The sequence below is a fragment of the Aptenodytes patagonicus genome, chromosome 10 (genome assembly GCF_965638725.1).
Source record: "Aptenodytes patagonicus chromosome 10, bAptPat1.pri.cur, whole genome shotgun sequence".
NCBI classification, from domain to species: Eukaryota; Metazoa; Chordata; class Aves; order Sphenisciformes; family Spheniscidae; genus Aptenodytes; species Aptenodytes patagonicus.
The window spans coordinates 3,084,919-3,105,586 of NC_134958.1; the positions used below are offsets into that span (position 1 = coordinate 3,084,919).

At 42.5% G+C, this 20,668-nt stretch overlaps 1 protein-coding gene across 2 annotated transcripts in view; it reads right to left on the reverse strand.

The window, feature by feature from the left end:
• The window catches only part of FBN1 (fibrillin 1), a 156,862-nt gene that overhangs the window by 1,968 nt on the left and 134,226 nt on the right, over positions 1–20,668 (reverse strand). Inside the window, exons 49-64 of one of the 2 annotated variants that reach the window (XM_076347809.1) lie at positions 20,337–20,462; positions 18,188–18,337; positions 15,750–15,815; positions 14,890–15,006; positions 14,419–14,538; positions 12,636–12,758; positions 12,077–12,208; positions 11,326–11,451; positions 10,563–10,769; positions 9,900–10,025; positions 9,555–9,677; positions 8,492–8,608; positions 7,570–7,698; positions 6,596–6,715; positions 2,977–3,208; positions 1,777–1,951 (exon numbers count right to left, since the gene is read on the reverse strand). In XM_076347809.1, the coding sequence (XP_076203924.1) occupies positions 1,777–1,951; positions 2,977–3,208; positions 6,596–6,715; positions 7,570–7,698; positions 8,492–8,608; positions 9,555–9,677; positions 9,900–10,025; positions 10,563–10,769; positions 11,326–11,451; positions 12,077–12,208; positions 12,636–12,758; positions 14,419–14,538; positions 14,890–15,006; positions 15,750–15,815; positions 18,188–18,337; positions 20,337–20,462 (2,189 nt within the window). Of the gene's footprint in view, positions 1–1,776; positions 1,952–2,976; positions 3,209–6,595; positions 6,716–7,569; positions 7,699–8,491; positions 8,609–9,554; positions 9,678–9,899; positions 10,026–10,562; positions 10,770–11,325; positions 11,452–12,076; positions 12,209–12,635; positions 12,759–14,418; positions 14,539–14,889; positions 15,007–15,749; positions 15,816–18,187; positions 18,338–20,336; positions 20,463–20,668 lie in introns of those variants that run through there. The other variant, XM_076347810.1, reaches the window with a different exon arrangement.

Genomic DNA, 20,668 nt, shown 5'->3' on the forward strand with positions numbered 1-20,668 from the left:
ACCGAAGAAACACAGTTTACAACCCCACTCTGCCCAAAATCAAACGTCCACCCTCTTCTGGGCAGAAGCACTCTCCCGTCTTCCCGTATTAGCAGAGCGCCACGCACCGAGCGCCTAATGGAAACAGCTAACAGGCTCCCGAATCGCCTGTATTTGTGCATGGAAAAGCAGGCTCTTCGGCACATACGCATGAGCCGAGAGTACAGGGACATTCAGCTCAGGGTAGCAATGGTGTGGCCACAAGAGTGTTCAGTGTCTCTTGGTTATATTTAGAATGCAACACACACATCCGCATACCCAGACACGTACTTTCAGCTGAATGACAAATACCTGCACAGTCAAGAGACCTGCCATGACCTGCTGCTTCCCTGGCCAGGTCGGGGCAGATCCCTTCACCTGTACCACCACTGTCATCTTAGACTGGATGAAGAAGTGAGAAGTCAAAGGACTGTGGACTTGGTGACGCTTCTACAAGCTGTTTACAGTTTGCTGAAGTCTGCGTATAATTAATGTGAACAACAAGGTTTAAATCCAGTGACTTGTGCTGGACATCGGATGGATGACCAGACCGGGCAATTCTGACTTTATCTTACAAGAAGTTGAAATAAGCCGATGTGGGACTCCCCAGGCAATGCAGGGAGTTTGAATTTTGCGCGAGAGGGACTACAGTAACATTACACATTACAAGATCACGCGTCTATCACGACTTCTGCACTCATGCTGGGAGGTGTGGTGCTGGAAGCCCAGCTGAAGAACAAAGAGAATTACAAGAGCCTTCATCCCATTGTGTCTCACTGTTGTGATCAATTCAGAACAAACCCCAGCAGGGGGAGTTTGGTGAAGGATTTACTTTAACGCTTTTTTGAGAAACGTTTGCCAAGAACTAAAGGAAAATACCTCCCCCAAGGATGAGCAAAAAGGAATGCCTATCCTTTGCATAAAGACACACAGCAGACTAGTTTTCATGCAAATATAAGTGCTGAAACCACTTATTAATATTTGGTTAATAGAAAAAAGCCAATGATGACAGCTAGGAAGAAGTGGAGTTGCGTGAGCATCGCAATAAATGATAGGCATTTCATTGACACAATTACCCCACTCGGAGGCAAATGGAAACCTGCCTCTGTCCGCAGCAACTTCCTTGCAATGACAAATAAAGCTCTGCCTCCCGTTCTGCTGCCTGGGCCAGTGGTGAGCACCGTGCGCGGCCTCGCTGGCAGCCTCGGCCCCAGGACGGCAACCTGGGTGACTGACTGCAAGGGTCTGGACAAGCCCCAGGAAGGGCTGCAGCCCTGGACTCCCTCCAGGTGAGGCGTTCGCGTCCAGAGCTCTGCGTTTGCTTTGGAGAGGGCTCCAGCCGCGGACACACAACACGGCGCTCCTTGGCAGGGCCCACATCCACCCCGACCAACGTGTCCTGCCTTTCTGGCCACAGGCTCACACAAACGTTTTGCAGACCCGCCGTCCTCCGACATCAAGAGCCTGCTTTGCTGGTGAGCGGACTGCTCTCTAGACAGCTGGATGGGCATTTATTTTAGCGTTTGATGAGACATAGATAGGAGGTACGCAGGGGCTTCAGAGGATGACCTCTGCCTAATGACAGTGAAAAACTTCAGAAAGCCCCCCCCAGACTCCTTGCCATCCAAAACCAGCTCTTTGGTCTACTTTGTTTGGGGTGTACATTTTTCCTGTGGGATTGCCTCTTGGCACACCTCCTTCCGAGACTGGCTTTCCCAAGACAACCGCAAACCCTTTCCCCCAAAAAGAGTCAATTACCTCTGCTTCATTTGCAGTTTCATTAGTGCTTCTGCGCTTCCTTCCTCTCTTGGGATAGCCATTGATTTTACATTCATAACAAGCTTCTGGAGAGAGGGAGTTGTCATCTACTTCTCCACTGAGTGAAAGCTCTTGTCCTTGACCTTTGCCTAGCCCCACTCCAGAAACACAGTGTCTGAGGAAGGAAGACATTAAAAATTAATTCCAGTGAGACACAGATCTTACCAAAAACTGAATTTGGGGGACTGTGAATACAAATAATAAGGCAATTATGTTGCACTCATTTCCTAGGAGAAATTTCTGCTGAAGTCAACAGGCAAAATTCTCACTGAATCACAATGCAGCTACCTCGGATTTCAAGAACCTGGCTCCGTGAGGCTTTGCCTAAGACAGACCTGCCAATATTTAACAGTTTTAAAAACACAGGCTTAAGCTCTGAGAATTTGTTAGTAATTTCTGTCATCCAACCTGGAACACATTAAAAGAGACCAATTTTCAGAAACTGCAGAAAAATCTGAAAAGTGAGGTTTTTCATAATGTATCCCACAGCTTTTAGTCTGAAAATTTAAGCCACAATCTTTCTGCTTTCCATTTGAGTTGCTTGGTCCTACATGATGCACAGCCCTAACACTCCCACTGGGGCAAGTGAAAATTGTTTTTCTTGATAAAGCAGACTTTTATTCAAAAAATGATTCGTTTGGAACACAGAAGAATATGGAACATACAAGAACATAAAAGCATACAGAATTGTTATTCTAACCAGTGGGTGAAGCCACTTGTATAATATCATTTGCCTTTGGAGCTGATGGGGGTGTTGTTGTTATTTTTTTAAAGGAGACAAGCGATACACCACATATCACAGTGAGGGGTGCGAGCTCCCAAGTGGCAAGCTCAGAGAACTTGGCTAGCTGCTGGGGTGTGCAGGAGAGAGGTGAAAGCAGTAGCTTAAAAGAGACGATTGAACCTGGTAGCCCTGACCGAATTTCATTAAGCATTAAAACCACGTTGCTCCCTTCCCTTGGTTACCTTTCCCCTCCCTCATCTCCAAAATCAGCAGGTGCATCCAACTCTCGAGCACCTCCACAATCCTATCCCTCTTTCATTGGTGACAATCCCCCTGGTTCTGCTGCTCCACGCTACAGAGAAGGGAGCGGATTATGTCCCCTTTACGTCTATTAGTTTAAAATGAGAATCCCTTACCCTTGTCCTATTCTGAAGTAACCAGGTGGACATCCACAGACATAGCCACCTTCAGTATTTGAACAACCATAACTGCATGGGGCTTGTGCAGAACCGCATTCATTGATATCTTGGCAACCTCCACTAAACTGTTCATACTGAAATCCGGTAGGGCACATACATTTATAGCTTCCCAAAGTATTGTGGCAAGATGCTCCTCCACAAATGTGTGCACTGAGACATTCATTTTCATCTGGAAAAGAAGCAGAACATACCACGTTAACTTTTACTCTCAGGTCTAGTCCAACCTACCCCTTCAGAAAGGTCGTGCTTGACTGTTGCTAAACGTGCTGCCACATCAGACGGACAGAAACGGAGAACAGGGCTTGGCCTCACCCTTGGCTAGGGCAGCGGTCGCTAGGAAATGACTACAACCACACAACAGAGCAACAGTTGGGCTACTCTACAGAAGATGTTTCATGCCATGTCAGCTCATGCTCTGGAGAGCAGAGAAGCAGAGGAGGCAACTTTTTTTTTGTTCCAGAAACAACTCAGAAGAATAAAACTTCGTACAGCCAACAATCTGGTCCAGTAATCCCATGTTCATAATGCTATTCAACGTTCAAGGAAGAAGAGTCCTGACACCTTTTCCAGGCACTGAAAATCCCTCCCTACGCACTCACATTTAAATATGAGGTACAGGTAAGGTACAGGAACAAGTAGTAAAGTGAAAATAAAAGCAGCTGTAGATACAAAAGACTGCCACATTCTGAGCCAGCCCTTTTCCAAACTTCCCAAGTGCGGCACTGTAGGAGTTCGAGGTCAGTTCAGGCTTGTTTACTGTACATGGCTGGGTTTTTAAATGTAGCTGGTCTGAATTTTTTTGTCTGATGTGGCAAATTGCTTTGAAACGTTCTGAATGCTATTGTTCCCCATTTTCTGTGATAAAGCAACTGCACATGCGCATTGCGTGTGTGTGCACATGCGTAAGAAATGCCGTAAGGAAACTGCATGGATAAAATGTAAAGCACAGAGCAGCATCTCCGACTTAAGCATCCAGGTTACGGGAGAATAAGTATTAATTCAGAGCATTATTGTCTTTTTCCAAACAATGTGCCTGTTTGTTCTTCGTTTAAAAGCAATGCCTTTGCTTCTTGCAGCCTGATTTACGGCACGGTGTGCTACAGAATTGCGTGGGCAGGGGATGCAGTCACACGCAGCACAAGCCAAGGGAGGAACCAAAGGATTCTGCAGTGATTATCTAAATATGTGGTGCAGCAATATCAAAAGTCCCTGAACGCTTCATTAAATAAGCTAAAAAAGACACAAACTGTTTGCAGAGTTGGGACTGCCAAGGAACATGAAGGAATTGTCACAGAATTATTACATGGATTCTTCTGCCGTGGTACACCCAGGAGATCTAGGTAAGTACCTTAAGCATATACAGTTACAGACGTTACAATGTGAACGTGTCGAGACCACAACGTACTAAAAACGGGCTGAATTCGGTGTCACCGAAGCCTGTAGGAGTTTTGCCATTAACTTAGAGCGATGTTTCAATATTTGTCATACCTAACACAGCAATTATGTCAATATCACAAATGCACGTTTGGGCCACAGAAAGTTACTGCACCAAGAGGAGATATGCTCGCTTCACCTTGCTCCACAGCAGCAGGAGTGTGGACACTAGTGAGGTTAGTTCCCATATTTTGGGTGATTGTTGGAAGAAAAAAATATGAAGAAAAGTGAAAAAAACAGTTACGGGAGCCCCGGACTCTGCGCAAGCTGTGCTGTCAGGCACCACCTTGCTCTCCTGTGCTCTGCAACACACAGCTCTGTCGTGCTCAGCTTCAGCAGGAAGGAGAGATGCCATGAGGACGGAGGAAACCAAGCCTCCTTCCCTGCAGTTTTGGGTTGCTGCCTGGACTGCCCCGTGTCCAAGAAGGTGGAAGTGCTAGCTGAGTCCTTCCCCAGTTGTGGCTCTCAGTGTAATTTTCCCTGGTGAAGTTTCTGGTGATCAGTATTTGTGGCACCAAGGTTGAAGCCTTTCTTTCAGTGGGGGAAATACCGGTGCTTGTGCATTTTGAAACTGATATTCTCTATGTGAAATCTAAACAGTAGTCAATGGGTTCAAAAGCTGGAATAACAGTGTACACCTGGTTTGGAAATACACTTAGTTAAATGCTATCACCCAGGAAGACCTGGAAACAGCCAAGATGTTTCGCAAAACTGAGCGCTGCACTTTCTCGAATTCCACAATGTCCTCCAGCAGCCAGACACAGCAGTGCTGGGTTTTTTGGTTTTGGGTTTTTTTTGTTTGTTTGTTTTTTGTTTTTTACCCTCCTGCAGATTAAATTCTAATTTAACCCTAAGCTCTGCTAGTTTAATTAATATTCAAAACCACCATATGTTTGTGCTCCCTCCTTGTTCTCTTGTATGTTACAGGCATAGAGTACTGGAGCACAAGCAAACATCACAGCAAGGACTGCATAAAATGTCAGGAGGTTTGGTAAGCATAATTAAAAGCAGACACCTCCCTAGAGCACCACAGTGATAACAAGCAAAGGCATTTTTATGTCTCTGAAAGCACAGAAAGCCAAACAAAGAGTTATGAAGCGCTTTGTTCTCAAAGAGGTCATCAAACACATCTCCGGGTATCCACACAAGACTAGCTTGTATGAAGCCCATTAAATATGACTAAAAACGCACATAACTGTCACTAGAGGAAAAATGATTCATGTTTCTGTTGTTTGAATTTGCTACATGCTGAATATACACTGCTGAAATGTACAGAGACTTCTCCCATGACTTCTGCAGAGGACCCAGTTCTGTCTGCTCAAGTCATATCCAGCATCAATGCTCTGCACGTGCGGCCCCACCTACGAGGGCTCAGAGACCTGGGATAGAACCAAAGTTTAGATAGGGAAGAAACAAGCATTTTAATTCACTAGTGTATTTACTTCTTAACATAAATAAAGAGCACTAGCATTTGTTATTTATCACCAGAATCGTCCTGTAAGCACTTGTTACAAACTGTATCCCAAAGCTGCAAGGAAGCATCTTTAGACAGATAGCAGCAGCTTTGCTCAAGTATGACAAATGGTTAATTCCGTACAGAGAAGAGGCTTAAACACAGCAGCCTTCCTGTAGGTGTTGTAAGAACGATAAACGCACAGATCAAGTAGGATTTTAATAGGATTTTAGATGCGTGGGGCCAGAAGTTTCATTTTACAATTTAACAATCCGAACTTGTGGTTCTGAGTCTGCCAGGTTCAACCACCACCAGCTCTCAGACAGGACCTGTGTCTGAGCAGAGGCTGTTGCACGGCTGAGTAAGACTTCCTTTGTTCAGGCCACAAAATACACGAGTAACACAAGTTCCCTCGAAGTCAATGCAATATCTAGCACCCTCAAGGATAATTTTGTGCTTAAACACTGGTCGAACCAGGACATAGGCTACTGGGTGCTTCATATCCACTCTGCCTTTCACAGGAGCGCACATCTGCACTGAAAGTCTGCTGAACTTATTAAATTATAATCAAAAAAAGAAAATACGGCAAACTGCACCATCGCCATTCACTTCTTGCTGCTAACAAAGGTAACATGCATTTTAATGTATGAATTTAAAAAAGTGACTTGCCAACACATTGGTTCCATTGGTAATGCTGGAGATATCCTTGTGGGCAGCTACACCTGTATCCTCCAATTATATTTTGGCAGCCATGCTGACACCGGTGGTTTCCATCGCATTCGTCAACATCTAAAAAGGTGAGATACACTCTGAGTTTTGGGAGAGAAGCTCAAATTATGCTATATTTGAAAAGTACGTTACAAATAATCATATATATTCATATATCATATATATATAGGTAAATTTCAGGATCTTCCAAAAACCTGACAAGTGCTGGGAGACACCTTCGGGCCTTTCGGGTTTGGATCTCTGGCTCCACAGCAAGTAACTTAGGGCTGAAAACCACTGAAAGCTCAAGTTCGGCCACAATTTTCAGAGTTTGTGCATTCTGCTATGGAGCAGAGAGCAGAAAGCCATTTGTATACGGGACCCCCAAGGCTTTCCTAAGGCTCCCAGCTCCACAGCAGACAGTCCCTTGCTTTTACCCAAGCATCCAACCCAGGAATCCCAGGATATCTCTTTTCAAAGCAAACCAAACTCTATCCCAGGAGAAGGCTCTAGAGGCTCTAGGGACCCAGAGGAATAAAGTCTGCAGCCCTTGAACTCTCTCTTTAGCAGGTCGCCTCGGAGATGCAAGACTTCCTGTCCTTGGTGAGTCCCTCAGAAATCCATGCAGGATTCAACAGAAGTTCGCTGAACTTACGAGGCTTAAACTAAAACATTCCACGCTAAATTGAAGTCTCCTCAGAAATTATCTGTCCAGCTCTTTAGCATCCTGCGATATATCTATTTATTCAGGCCCATGGAGAGAAATACTGCCTTGTTGCTACATTTCCATACCCCACCCCCTTCAATCTACACATGCTTACTCCATAGGTTTTGGTACTTACTCCATAGGTGCCTCCTTGGATGACAGTATGGCTGACAGAAGATGAAGGAAAGCAAGAGAAGGCCAAGTTAAATGCGCTGTGTGTTGTACCTACCTTCACAGCTAAGCCCCGTTTGATCGAGCGAGAAGCCACGTTGACACTCACAAACAAAACTTCCTGGTGTATTCTGGCAAATGCCCTTCGCCCCACATAAATTGATTTCAGTAGCACACTCATTATTATCTGAAGGAAACCAAAGCCTGAGTGTTACTTTTTATTCCTTGTTGTGAAGATGATCATTTAGCAACGCTGACACTGAACAGTTTGTGACAAGAGGTAAAGCAACATCAGTACCACAGCTGTCATACTGCCCTCTCCATTTTTTTACTTTGCACTAGGAAGGAGAGCTTACGTTGCCTTCTTTTTCATTTGAAAACACTAACAAGAGCTGTGGGAAGGGAAACACTCCTTTTCTTCACCAAGAATATGGAGTTTGATGTTCTAGTCTTCAAACACCCCCAAATTCACACCAGTACCACAGGATCGTCCGATTACCAGAAGCAGGATCCAACTTGCAGAGCAGGAAGAGTGTTTTGCAGGAAGTAGTTTTGTTTAACATTTCCACAGACATAATGGGTGTGTGTTTAAAGGACAACTGCAGAAATGTGTGTTTCATGCTTATTGTTTGAAGACTGACATGCTCTCTAACGTGGGTCCTGCCATGGACTACAAGAACAGAAACATAACTATTTTTTTGCTCAATGGGTAAGAAAGGGTAAGGTAGGAATTACAAATTGGTGTTTTTACTGTCTGATTCTTGCAAGTGCAAAATTCAAAGACCTAGATTATGAAAACAAGGGAAGGTAGGAGGGAGGGCCTCTTTGCATCTTCTGGTCTGGTGGGACTGGGATCAGAACCTGGCCTATGTTTCCATTTGGTTTCTCAGGAAGCCGATTTCACCTCCTTGCTACTTTGCTTCTGGAGTAAGAGTCAGTAATAAATCCCAAATCTGCGTCTACATTCCCACGTCACTTACCAATGCAGGCTGTATGGTGCTGAGTGAATCCAGGAGGACATTTACAAGTGAAACCCCCAATAGTGTTGACACAAAGGAACTGGCAGTTGTGCTGCTTTGTTGCACATTCATCAAGATCTAAAAAAACCAAGAAAACATCTTTCGCTTATGTTCCCTGTGGAGGATCTGACAGTTCAGCTGGACTTAGAGAGGAGTGATTGCAAATAAATAACAAATCAAATACAGCCTTTTGAATCTACGTCTCGCTTTCCACGCTGGCTTCCAGTTCCTCTCATGTGAAGCCCCACATGTAACGAGTGAGACCTTGGAGCTACCCTAGTGTCCGTGCTAACGTTGGATTACAGACACCACTCTCATCGGTCGGAAAGATGCTGTTATATAATACATGTCTGCTCTCACTGCAGTCGATAAATGGGAAGTCACCATCTTCATGAGAAGCAGCGGCAGACTGCAAAATTCAGTCTTGCACTGAAGCATGCTATTACTCCAAAAGAAATATTTAAATGCTAATGACAAAGTACACTGTCATTTCCCATGCCAAATTTAGAATTGCTGCTCTAACTTGTGCGGTTTCAGTCAGATCTTTGCTACCAAGATATATAAATAAATTAAATTATAAAGAACTCTTCAAAATCTCTCCTGCACTGCTATTCCTTATTCAACACGCTGCAGAGGTGGTAGGGTAAAACTCTGTTGATGCTGGACAATGCACTGCAAACCACGCTCATCTTTGCATCCATTAAGATACATTTATCACTGAAAAACACGGCTTAAACCAACGTGCTTACCAAAATAAGACCAATCATGTACGCTATTGGTTACAAAGTCTTTTAAGATCAGCTGCCATCAGCCTGCAAAAATTCCTGTGGATCTACTGTTCATCCAGATTATCAAAGAACTAACTGAAACACCAGCTCCATCCTGTGCAGGCCACTTCCACTGTCTTTAGTGGAAATACTCACGTGATTCAAGGAGGCAGATTTACATCATTTAAATGTCCTTGGATTGGTACGTGCCTGTGAAACACAGAGTTTCTGCAGTAAATTCTGTTCTTGATTTTTACCTTTGCAGCTTCTCCCATCCTCTTGCAGGATGTACCCTTTCGGACATGAACACTGGAAGCTCCCCTCTGTATTTTTGCAGATGAAATTGCAAGGTTTTGGGGACTCATTACATTCATTCAGATCTAGAAGAAGCAAGACCAGATACCTCAGTGCTGATAACCAAGATTTGTGATAATGTTTCTCAAATTGCTCAGGAGATATCAGAAGGAAATCAAAATCCCCAAAGCATTCTAACGAATGACATTTTCTTTTCTCGTTTTTCAAAATCGTTATATTTCCTTCTTCAAGTCACCTCTTAGTAAAGTAATAAACTTTATATACATACACCATAATGAAAAACCTACCTATGCAAAGAGTGCCAGTTATATCTGTAGTATAGCCAAGGTTGCAATGACAACGATAAGATCCCCTCTCATTGATGCATTCCCCATTACGGCAGACATCATGAATAACCTTGCACTCATCAATATCTGCAATTAAATGAGGGTTAGTTCACAACGGAACAAGGACTGATTTTATACAGCTTCAATAGATTCAATAATGAAATATTGCACAGAATAAGGAGAAATATTCAGTGGAAAAATACGGAATGGACCATTAATCTAACTTTCAAATGCAATGAACAAGCCTCAAGTGGAAGCGAACAACCGGAGCTGATCATATATTAGCCCCCATAAATCAAACATCACTTTGCTTTCATGTACACAAACAGCTCTTAATCTGTACCTACAACCCACTCAAACGTGAGAGTGCAAATTCCCATTCGAGTGCACGTCAGTCAACCAGCAGGCAAAATAACTATCTGCCAAGCTGGGATGGATGCCTTTGGCCATGCACCCTCCTCCCAAAGGACTGTACTCTCTCAACATGAAAACTCTCAGAAAATTTCAACTGATACCCAAAATATTTTTAGGACTGCACAGTGTTCAAATATGCAAAAAAAGAGTTTATAATTTATCACTGAATTTGACATTGTGTAAGAGGGCCTTTAATAGAAAAGTCAGTACCTGCTCCGTTAGACATGTATCCTCGGCCATGAGGGCAAAGCTTCTTGAAGGCCACGGTGCCTGGGAAGGGGCAGACCTCGCAGTTTTGTCCCCAGCCTCGGCCACCATCACAGCAGCATTCAGACTTGGTGACAGAGTTCCTGTTGCTTGATCCGATTTGACACATACTTTGTAAGACTTCAGTGAAGCAGTAGCCCTCTCTGTTGTCTGGAAGACAAATTATGCATCACAGGGAATCCTAATGGTGACGACCTCCAGAGGGTCATGAGATATTAGGAATTTAGTCAGAAATATAAAAGAAAGGGCATACTTCACCCTGGGACTGTGGAACTGAGAGTGAAAGACTACCAGCAGTAAGAAAGAGAGCACGACGTCTAAGGGAAACAAAGACGACAGGAAATTTAGCAAAAGGTGGAAGACAAGTTACATTATACTTATAAAAATACATGTTTCTGTTTGAACCCAGAGAAGAAGGACTGGCTGAAAATCAGGACCAAAGAAAAGGCAGAGTAATTCCCGGCTGACTGAAGCCACCGAACAGTCAGCTTTCATAGCAAGTCAACCCAACCGGACTGACTGAAGCAGGCACACGGTTAGCACGGGAAGAATGAACTTGCAGGAGGGCACCTACTTACAAAGGCCCCTTCCCAAAGGCATGTAAATCCACGAGCACGTTTATTCACTATACATTTCTAAGTTTAAGTTCAACCACAGTTTCTGCTATCAAAGTGATAGTTCATTAGGGTGTTAATGGGCGACTTACCAAGGCATTCATTCTGGGCGTCACTGACAGTGAATCCCTCGTTGCATTCACATCTGTAACTTCCCACTGTGTTTACACAACGGCCGTTCTCACAGATCCCAGGTTTGGTCTGACATTCGTTCTCATCTGTGTTTTTTGAAATGATATGACAAAAATCAAGTCCATTAAGCGGATTAAGGCAGGCTAGAGAAGTTGGTATGGAGTTCTTAAGCTGTGCATTCTGCCTGGTTAAACTTGCATAATTTTTTTTTTTTTTTTTTAAATAAAAAGTCTCTTTCATTCAATTTTCAGAGGAAAGATGACCATCTGGCTCACAGTATTATATATTTTGTTACTACGTTTTCTCTGCAATATATTCCTCACTGGTTTTCAAAATTTTTCATAGTTACAGCTGCACTTCTGAATGCCATCCAGAGTTTAAAAACAATTCAGATCTACTCTCACTCATGCTAACAGAGATAAACAAGCTTACAATAATGGGCCCAATTCTCTGCTTTCTTCACTCAGAGCAATTGAGCAGCAGCAGTACAAACTGCTGCAAAGTAAAGACAGCCACATCCAGATTTTCTACTTGCTGCCCACGTGCGCACACCTGAACAGCGCAGCAAAGTGTGTATAGCACCGGTAGATCCATTACACAGGTAGCTGGGTAATTCTTCCTCCGAGTTCCTTAACACTTTGTTAAAGCCAAAATTTTCAGCTCTGCTGAGGAACCGTGTTTCAACAGCTTCAACACTTCAGCGTCACTTACCTATACAGCCTTCCCCATCTGGTCTCCGTTGATAACCTGGTCCACAGATACACATATAGGTGCCAATTAGGTTTTTGCACTCCATCTGTTTTGAGTCACAGTCGTGAATTCCTTCTTCACACTCATTCTGATCTAAAACACAAGGTTTAGACTCCATTATATAGAGAGACGATCCTGGAAATTCACAATAGTAAATTCTGACTTTGGAATTTCAACCATAATCAAACTCTACACATACTTTTTATTGTGCTAAACTAACCGTAAGATATACTAGCCTAGAGCAAATTGATTTCTCCCAAATGCCCATTTTCAGGGCAAGACAAAACCGTATCATCTGATATGACCTCACTTTATGCAGATGTATAAGTTTACGGGCAGGACAGGGCTAATACAATCAACTGCATAATGCAAACCATAGAATTTCATCCCAAATTCTTTCTGACTCAGTTACTTCCTGGGATTAAAACTCTGGCCCAACAGTGCAGTGAGTCAGAGTCCTACCCCTGCAGGAACTTGAAATCATTATCTCATAACTGCGAGAGTCTGGTAGGAGCTTTACCTCTGCACATTCTCCGGTCCTCTCGCAGAACGTACCCCGTGGGGCACTTGCATTCGTAGGATCCAAAGGTGTTCACGCAGCGGAAAGCGCAGAGCAGGGGGTTCTGAATGCACTCGTTGACATCTGGATTCGGAGCAACAAAGACCATGGGGGAAGTGAAAGATGCTTTTGTAAAACTCAGCAGACTTGAGCGCACAGCTTTTAGGTACGGGCAATACCACAGATCCCAGTTTACCGAGGGCTAAATTTTAACGGTTGGGGACCCGTGGTTCTACTCATTATGGATTTCTGTATAGGAGCAGGCACCAGACATGCCAGGATGTTTGCACAGCTACCTGAAGTTTCAATAGCTTCAACGGCAAGCAGCCAGTGAAAATAATTTCCAGATCCATGCTGCCAAAATACTGTCTGAGTTAAAACTGTATCTTTTCCACATCTAGGCTCAGTTTTTATGACTGGTTATTTTTAAATTCTAGATGCATCAATTCAGCTTCTTCATACACTGAATTCCATAAAACAACAGCCTTACTGGAAACATTATTTTGAGGTGCATTTACACAGGCTCTGGGCTACTTGAGTAATTACTGCTATATAATGATGTTTATGCACTCTGCTAACTCCTCCTCTGCAATTTGAGCTTTCACCCGAATTCCACAGGGAAGTGAATGAAGCTCTAACTGTATATAAAACTAATGCAAGCCGATGCAAAAATAGAAGCATTCTTTTGTATGGGCTTGCAAACAAATAGATTGTGGCAGATAATTTAAGAACATCAGTGTCAGGTCAGAAGAGAGTGTCAGAATGTCCTAGGACATTCTCCTCTCTCTAGTTGTAACAGGAGGAGAAGAGTATTAAAAAAACACCATACCGTGCATGCAGAGATCTTTCCCCTGATACAGCCTCTCAGCTTAAGGACTTCCACAGCCAAAAGCCACAACCAAACTATCAAGCTTAATTTCCACTGATGGATTCCCACATAAATTTGTAGAATCTCTTTCTGCGTCAATTTATACTTGTGGCCTCACTAATATTCTGCAGCAAAGAGTTCCACAACTTAAGTAAGTACTATGCATATAAAAATGCTTGCTTTGGTTTGTCTAACATGTTCCCTCTATTTTTGGTACCTTTACCACTTGTGGCTTTATAAATTTAAATCATGTATCTCTTCAAACACGTTTTCCACACTGAAAAATTCTAGTCTAATTCATTTTCTGCATGTCCCTTCTATAACGCTGATCTTCCTTACTCTTCCCTTCCCTGTGCATTTTCAAATGTCTATTTTTGAAATGAGAGACCAAAGCATGAAAAATATTCAACATAGGGGTACCATGGTAATCATCTAGTACTGTATTTATATTTTCTGTTTTGTTCCCTGTTTCTTCCCTAACAAACCCAAGCAGCCCATTTTCTATTTTCATCATCCACAGTGACTCTCCTCACTCAAGGGTCGTCTAGGAGGTAAGCAAAAACATACACGCAATAAGCAGCATTTCTGGGGACTGTTCTGGAGCGACCGTACCCCAACATGCGCCTCTCTGGGCAGTCCCTTAGCAGATACTACCTGAAAGCCTGTTCACCCAACCTCCAGTTAGAAAAAGGTACCACAGTTCAAGGTGGATACAGGAAGGAGGAACTTATTTTTCTGTTTCAGATAAAGATGCATTGTTCCAAATGTCCACATTTGTCTTTTTAAGCTGCTTTACTCTCCTCAGTTGTTTCCGAAATCAGGAAACTGTTCCAGCACACAACTACAATGACAGTCCTTAACACATGGGAGTCTCACCTTCACAGGTCATCATCGGTCCAGGCTCAAATCCCTCAACGCAGGTGCATTCAAAACCTCCCACCACATTCCTGCAAGTTCCATTTCCACACGGGTTTCCAACAGCACATTCATCAGTATCTGCAGTTAAATCAAGGCAAGAATACATGGTTATACTCAACCAAAAAGGTATAAAATCTACGTTGTTGATGTACCACCAAAAAAAATACAAAATCCAAGAACTAAGTTATTGAATTAGAGTCACAGAGACCTAGCATAATTTGGGATCGCTAGCGGTTATCTGAGCCAAACACTCAGCCAGAGCCAGACCAACTTGGAGCAGATTGCCCAGGCCCTGCCCTGGCAGGTTTTAAGCACCAGCAGGGATGGAGACTCCACAACATTAGAACAATATAACCCCACTACCCCTTAATGCCATACTTCGCAATTCAGGAGATTCTTTAAAATGGAAGATCAAACAGCTATACTTACCCACACACTGAGCTCCTTGTAGGATGTAACCATAGGGACATTCACAGCGGAAAGACCCATCTGTGTTGATACACTGCCCAAATTTACAGTTGTCTGGATCAAGGCACTCATCCACATCTTAACCAGAAATACAAAAAACACAGTAAGTGCAATTGACTTCATGTGCTTTTAGAGTTCTCTCAAAGAACAAGTGTTGTTCTGGCAAGAAATATTCCCGAGATCACAAAAAATTACTAATATTTGAATTTTGATATATATTAGGATGAGGGCACAGAATTTGTCTTGCAGGCCAGCTTTCAGAATGCAGAAGAGAAACTGATTCTAAATGTCAGATGAAAAACCTCTCCAACTGGGGCTACAGGGAGAGGAGTAGATATGAAAAGCAGTAGTCATCCAGCGCTCCTTAAATGAAAACTTTTGCCAGTAAGGCTGAAGTGCTGTTTGTCTTGGGAGGGAACAGAATGTACTGAAGGGATCTGGGAAACTGTGGTTTGCACTTCTGGAGGATTAAAACCATTTACTGTAAACAGGCTACATATATTGTATAAGGAAAGACAGGTATGCTATGTGATCCATTCTCTAGATCCTACATAAGTTTCCTAGCAAATCTGCTCAGCATAAATTAAAAAGCCAAACATGCTACTCTAAAAGAAGTTTAATTTCTGATATATGAGATATTCAAGCTTGAATTTAAAATCGGTATAAATAATTGGGAAAAAAAAAAAGTACAGAAGTTTCCACAATTCGTGGCTTTTGGAAACAGTTGCAGAGGTGTTATTCTCAACTGAAAGGGAGAATGGCTTATGGGTAGAAAATGGCGTACTGATGCCACAACGGCATCGTGCAGTTCAGGCACCTACCCAGTCTTGCGTCACCAGGTCCAACAAGGATGCCAATTCCAAACGGACAAATCTGTCTGAACGCCTCTGTAAAAAAAAAACCACAAAACAAAAAAGTCAAAAATCAAACCGTATGTTACATTCTATCTTGACAATCAGCATTACCCATGAGCTACACAAGTAACCACTGATACCAATTCATCCTCCTCATGATCAGATCCAGAAATATAGTATGTAAATGTATAAAATTACAATTTAATCTTACATTCATGTAAAAACTGTATGCTCACTTTACATTTCATCTGATCTCCTGTATGTGTATATGTAAAATCCTGTGAATAATTATTTATTATTTAACTTCCTTTAAGGAACAAACTAATGCAGTATTTCCATTTTAAAAGTATCAATACTAGCGACTGCATTCTTTTCTGCTGTAAATGAAAGATTTCCTACATTTTCTGAAGAAGACACAATTTAATCTGTAGTCACCAGAGTAGCTCCTTAAAGCATGCCAATCTCTAGTTCTAGAGTAAGTAATAGTTTTATTACAGGTAGGCTGAGAGTAGAATTTCTGGGTTCAGCTTAGAGTGAAGTCACCACTCAGTTTCCAAATCCACCAGGTTTTCTGTGTGTTTTTTGAAGATTTAAAGATGATGTAAGTCTTTTGAGAACAAGTCATTCTCTATTTTTTGTTGCAGAAAGCATGTACTTGCTTACCTGTGCAAACCACCTGGTATATTCTTGGCATTAGAATAAATAAGAAATCATAAATTCCCACTCCGGTGGACCAAAATGCAACGAGGATGCATGTAATCATAAAGGCCCTTCAGCTTCAGAAACTCCTCTAGTTTTGGGTCTGACACACACACAAAAAATACAAGTCTTGCAACTGAAACTAAACCATCCACCTCTCCCCTCTAAACTGTATCTTCAGCAGATGGATGGACACAGGACTGTAATTCAAACCATCTCAAGATGCCGCTGAGCATATTCTCTACTAACCACGCCCAGAACGTCACAGAACCCTTGACAAGATTTCACTTTTTCCTTTGCAAAGAGGTTTACAGTGCAGCAGTACAATACAATCATAGACATAACAAATGTTACGCTTTCTTTAGTTGAAATACATTAGCTGGTCTTTGCCAAGGTTGAACACAATAGAACTAAATGCAGATGCACACCTGCACTGAAAGCAACGGTGTCTGGCACACTGCTAGGCTCTCAGTGGGAAACTCAGCCCTGTGCAGCCGGGCAGCCCGAAACCTGCCTGTTGCTCAAGCCTTCAGAAGGAGACTCAGGTGGCACATGTGCTTGAGCTTACCGGCCTGCATTCAGATAGCAGACGATGGGAAACATGCGTGAGATGACGACCGATATTTTTTTTTTTTAAAAAAGAAACAATTCCACTGTTCATGACATGTCAAGACATAAATTTCCCAGACTTAGATACCTTAAAGCTATTTCTTTTTTAAAAGATGAGAAAAATGGCCTCAATATCACCCTCTGAGAACAGTTTGGACTGTGGAAAATATATGTGCTGACACTTCAATGAAATGCCGTGACGTATACCATGCTTTTCCAACTGACTTTGGTTCAAATGCTCCGGGGCAACGGAATGAAACATGCACAGGCAGTAAGCCTGGGAGGAATACTGCAACTGGCACATCTGATTCTCTTTTCTTCCCTTGGCTTTTGTGAGGATTGTCTGCAAAACATCTACATGACTTATTAATGCAATAAACTGTATTAATGCATTGCTGAAACCAGTAATGCTGTTAACCACATTTGTCAGCATGAATTAAAGTCCGTTCAGCAAATTGCACCATGATGGTACAAAGGCCTGTTGACTTGCTTGATGCCTACTCACTCAGTCTTACAAAGGATACTGATGAAGGACCGTGTTTCTTTAGCAGCAGTCCAGGGAGGCTTTCCTTCATCAAGGCCTGTGCTTTGTCATTCCCTGCTATTTTTGCCAGTCGTTCATATTGATAAGACTGCAAATTTAGATTTTTTTAATAACAAAATGTAACAGGGTGATTCAGATGTGGATCTAGTTCGACTTTTTTTTTTTTTAAACTAGATTTCATGTTTATGGTGGCCCTTCTTATACTTATTTACAATTAGATGAATTCCATTTGTGTCTTGCAGGTATTTCTACTCAGAGCCTAACAAGGGCCTACTACTTTCCCCTTTCAGTATGTGACACCTCCAGAGCAAAATACTCGGCACCTAATCATACTAACAAACCTATAAGCAAACAAGGAATATGTTTGAGACTGGACTATGCAAACAATATGGTTTTTGAGACTGCAATGGCATCTACTTTACAGAGAGCAATGACAATTGTTAGGGTTAAACACCTCCGGAAGATTATTTTTCCTAATTCCTTCTCATAAGAATCACAACCTTTCAGTTCTGAGAGGCTATCATGACAGTAAGGTAACCTAGTCAGTACGCACCATCTGCTTCCTCTGGGCAGAGTTCACAGGGATCTCCCCATCCCTGTCCCTTCAAGGCGCAGCAACACTCTTGTTTGGAGTGGTTTCGGGACTTCGGCACAGAACATTTTCCATCTTCAAATTTGGTAAAGCAGTAACTTACTCTAAGATCTGCATAGAGGAGAACTTGTTAGGAGCAGTTAGGGTTACTGTGGCACAGTTTTCACTCAGAGGTGTTAACTGCAAAATTACAGGAGGCCCCCCCAACAAAACACCCAACTTCCATCTGAGTCTATCAAGAAGGACCATCATTGTCTCTGACTGGGGAAGATCTGAAGAGGGAGGGGAGCTCTCTACCGCAGTAAAGGAGAGCTATGGGATAGAGTGTCCTACTTCAGTCATGAAAAAGGAGGGGTTTTTCTCTTTTGTCCAGCAGAAATGGAAGGGCTGTACTCCCCTCTTATCCTCACCCCTCTTTGTAAAAACTGAATATTGGCTTAATTTATGCATATTCCATTATTAGTAAGAATCACTTGAGTCAAGAGGTTTTCATCAACTTGCAATGATAACACTGCGCAGTGTTAAAATGATAGGCAATTTTCAATAGCACTTTCCTTCCTCATTCTTTTCCCTGAGGTACACACAAACAAACAAAACTGGCCCAGTGGCACTGTGTTTTGCTCCCTTAAGCTGGGTAACCAGGATGCTGGAGCAGAGCTGAGATCACAGACCACAAGCATCCAGCAGGCAGAGAGCTGGCAGCTCCCTGCGTTGGCAGGGGGACAGCAACAGGGCAGTTGTGGAAGCAGCTGCTCATCCAGTTTTCCGGCTGCAGCATCAATGCTGGGCAATGTCCAGATTTTACAAAAGTCCTCAGTAATGGGAAGTTTTAAACAAAACTTCGTTTGGCCTGAGATACTTGAAAAAAAACAGTCGTCTTCAGGGGATGGGGAAAAGCACACTTGAATTTCATACACACAAGCGTGCATTTTCCTCTGACATTATGTGTGAAACAGTGGTCCGTTTTTATAAAGGAGAAGATTAGGCTGCATTCTTTTTTATGATTTTGTTTCTTGTCGGCTTTTGTGATTTTTTTTCCTTACCTGAAGAGAACAATACCCTCAGACTGAAGAAACCTCATTTATATAAGCTACAAAAGCACAGCTAAAACAGCCGTGCTGCTTTCTTGAAGTTGAGTGAAGTAACTGTGCCAAACTGCATGGTGGTTTGGAGACTTGGATGAACGTTTACTGCAGGTTTTTTACCAAAACCACAGTTTCATTTAGCCCACTGTGAAGTGAAGAACTCACTATGGTGTCAACAAGCATCACCGTTCTGTGCCAAGCATAACTACAGAGGTCCTTATAAAGGTCTTACTCATCAGTGGTTCCCACTGTGCACACTGTGTATAGCACATTTAATGATGTATCTATTTAATAATTTCCAAAGTCTTTAAAATAACTCACTCCCTAATTTGCTGTGCTTGTTCTTTATCCACAAAATAAACTAACCTGTGGCTTTTCATGACTAGATGTTCAGCTTTTAGCATCTGATATCTGTCTTAGTGCCCATGTTTAGGCTCTGAACAGCGTATGCAATAATCTAGAAGCCAAAAGATGCTTCAGGCTTTTCTAAGCAGATAGGTACTTATTGTCCACACAACACTGTTTGCAAATTTTTTCCATCAATCTTTTTTCCACCCACACATCTGTGGAGAGGAATAGCATACAAGTGTTATGGAGAATTTGATAAGTGCTAAGAGCAGCCTTATTCCTGGAAATGCTGCCTTTAGCAGTGCATTGCAGTAGTGTCCTGCCTGTGTCCACGCTCCATCTCCGTGTCAGACATGTCACAGTCTATACAGAGTCCCGGTAGCCTCAACGTTTCCTCCAGGGGCGCAAGAAAGGGCTGCAGGGCAACATAATTTCCTCACTTAACCTGGTGCATTTAACATTATCTTCGCCCCTTTTATTGCAATGTTCTCTTTAATGACAAACAGATGTTAGGGCAAGACAGAACCTGGCCCCAACTACAGAATTATCATGTTTTCCTTGTCAAAAACACTGTTTGAGTCCAGAGTCTCCTCATTATATTAGAAACAGGCAGCTAATAAGACTTTTATAAAACAGCAAACAAATTTTGAAATGTCAGAAAATAGGAATGAACTTACCTTGGCATCGCCTTCCTGTGGAAGACAACACAAAGCCTTCTGGACACAGACATTTGAAACTGCCTGGAGTGTTGCTGCATGTGCCCAGGGCACAAATTTCTGGTTGTTCCACACACTCATCAATGTCTATAAGAAAAGTAATTAAAGAGATGAGAAATAAAAATGTCTACACTGGCAGCTGTACTACATAAAACGTAACCTTACATCATCACCGATATCTAACAGATTTGAAAAACAAAAAGGTCAAACAAAAAGGAACAGACAGAAAGAGGAACAAGAAATCCGGGTGCAAAATCTAGGATTAGTTTTCAAATCCTCATGCAGTGGGCAAA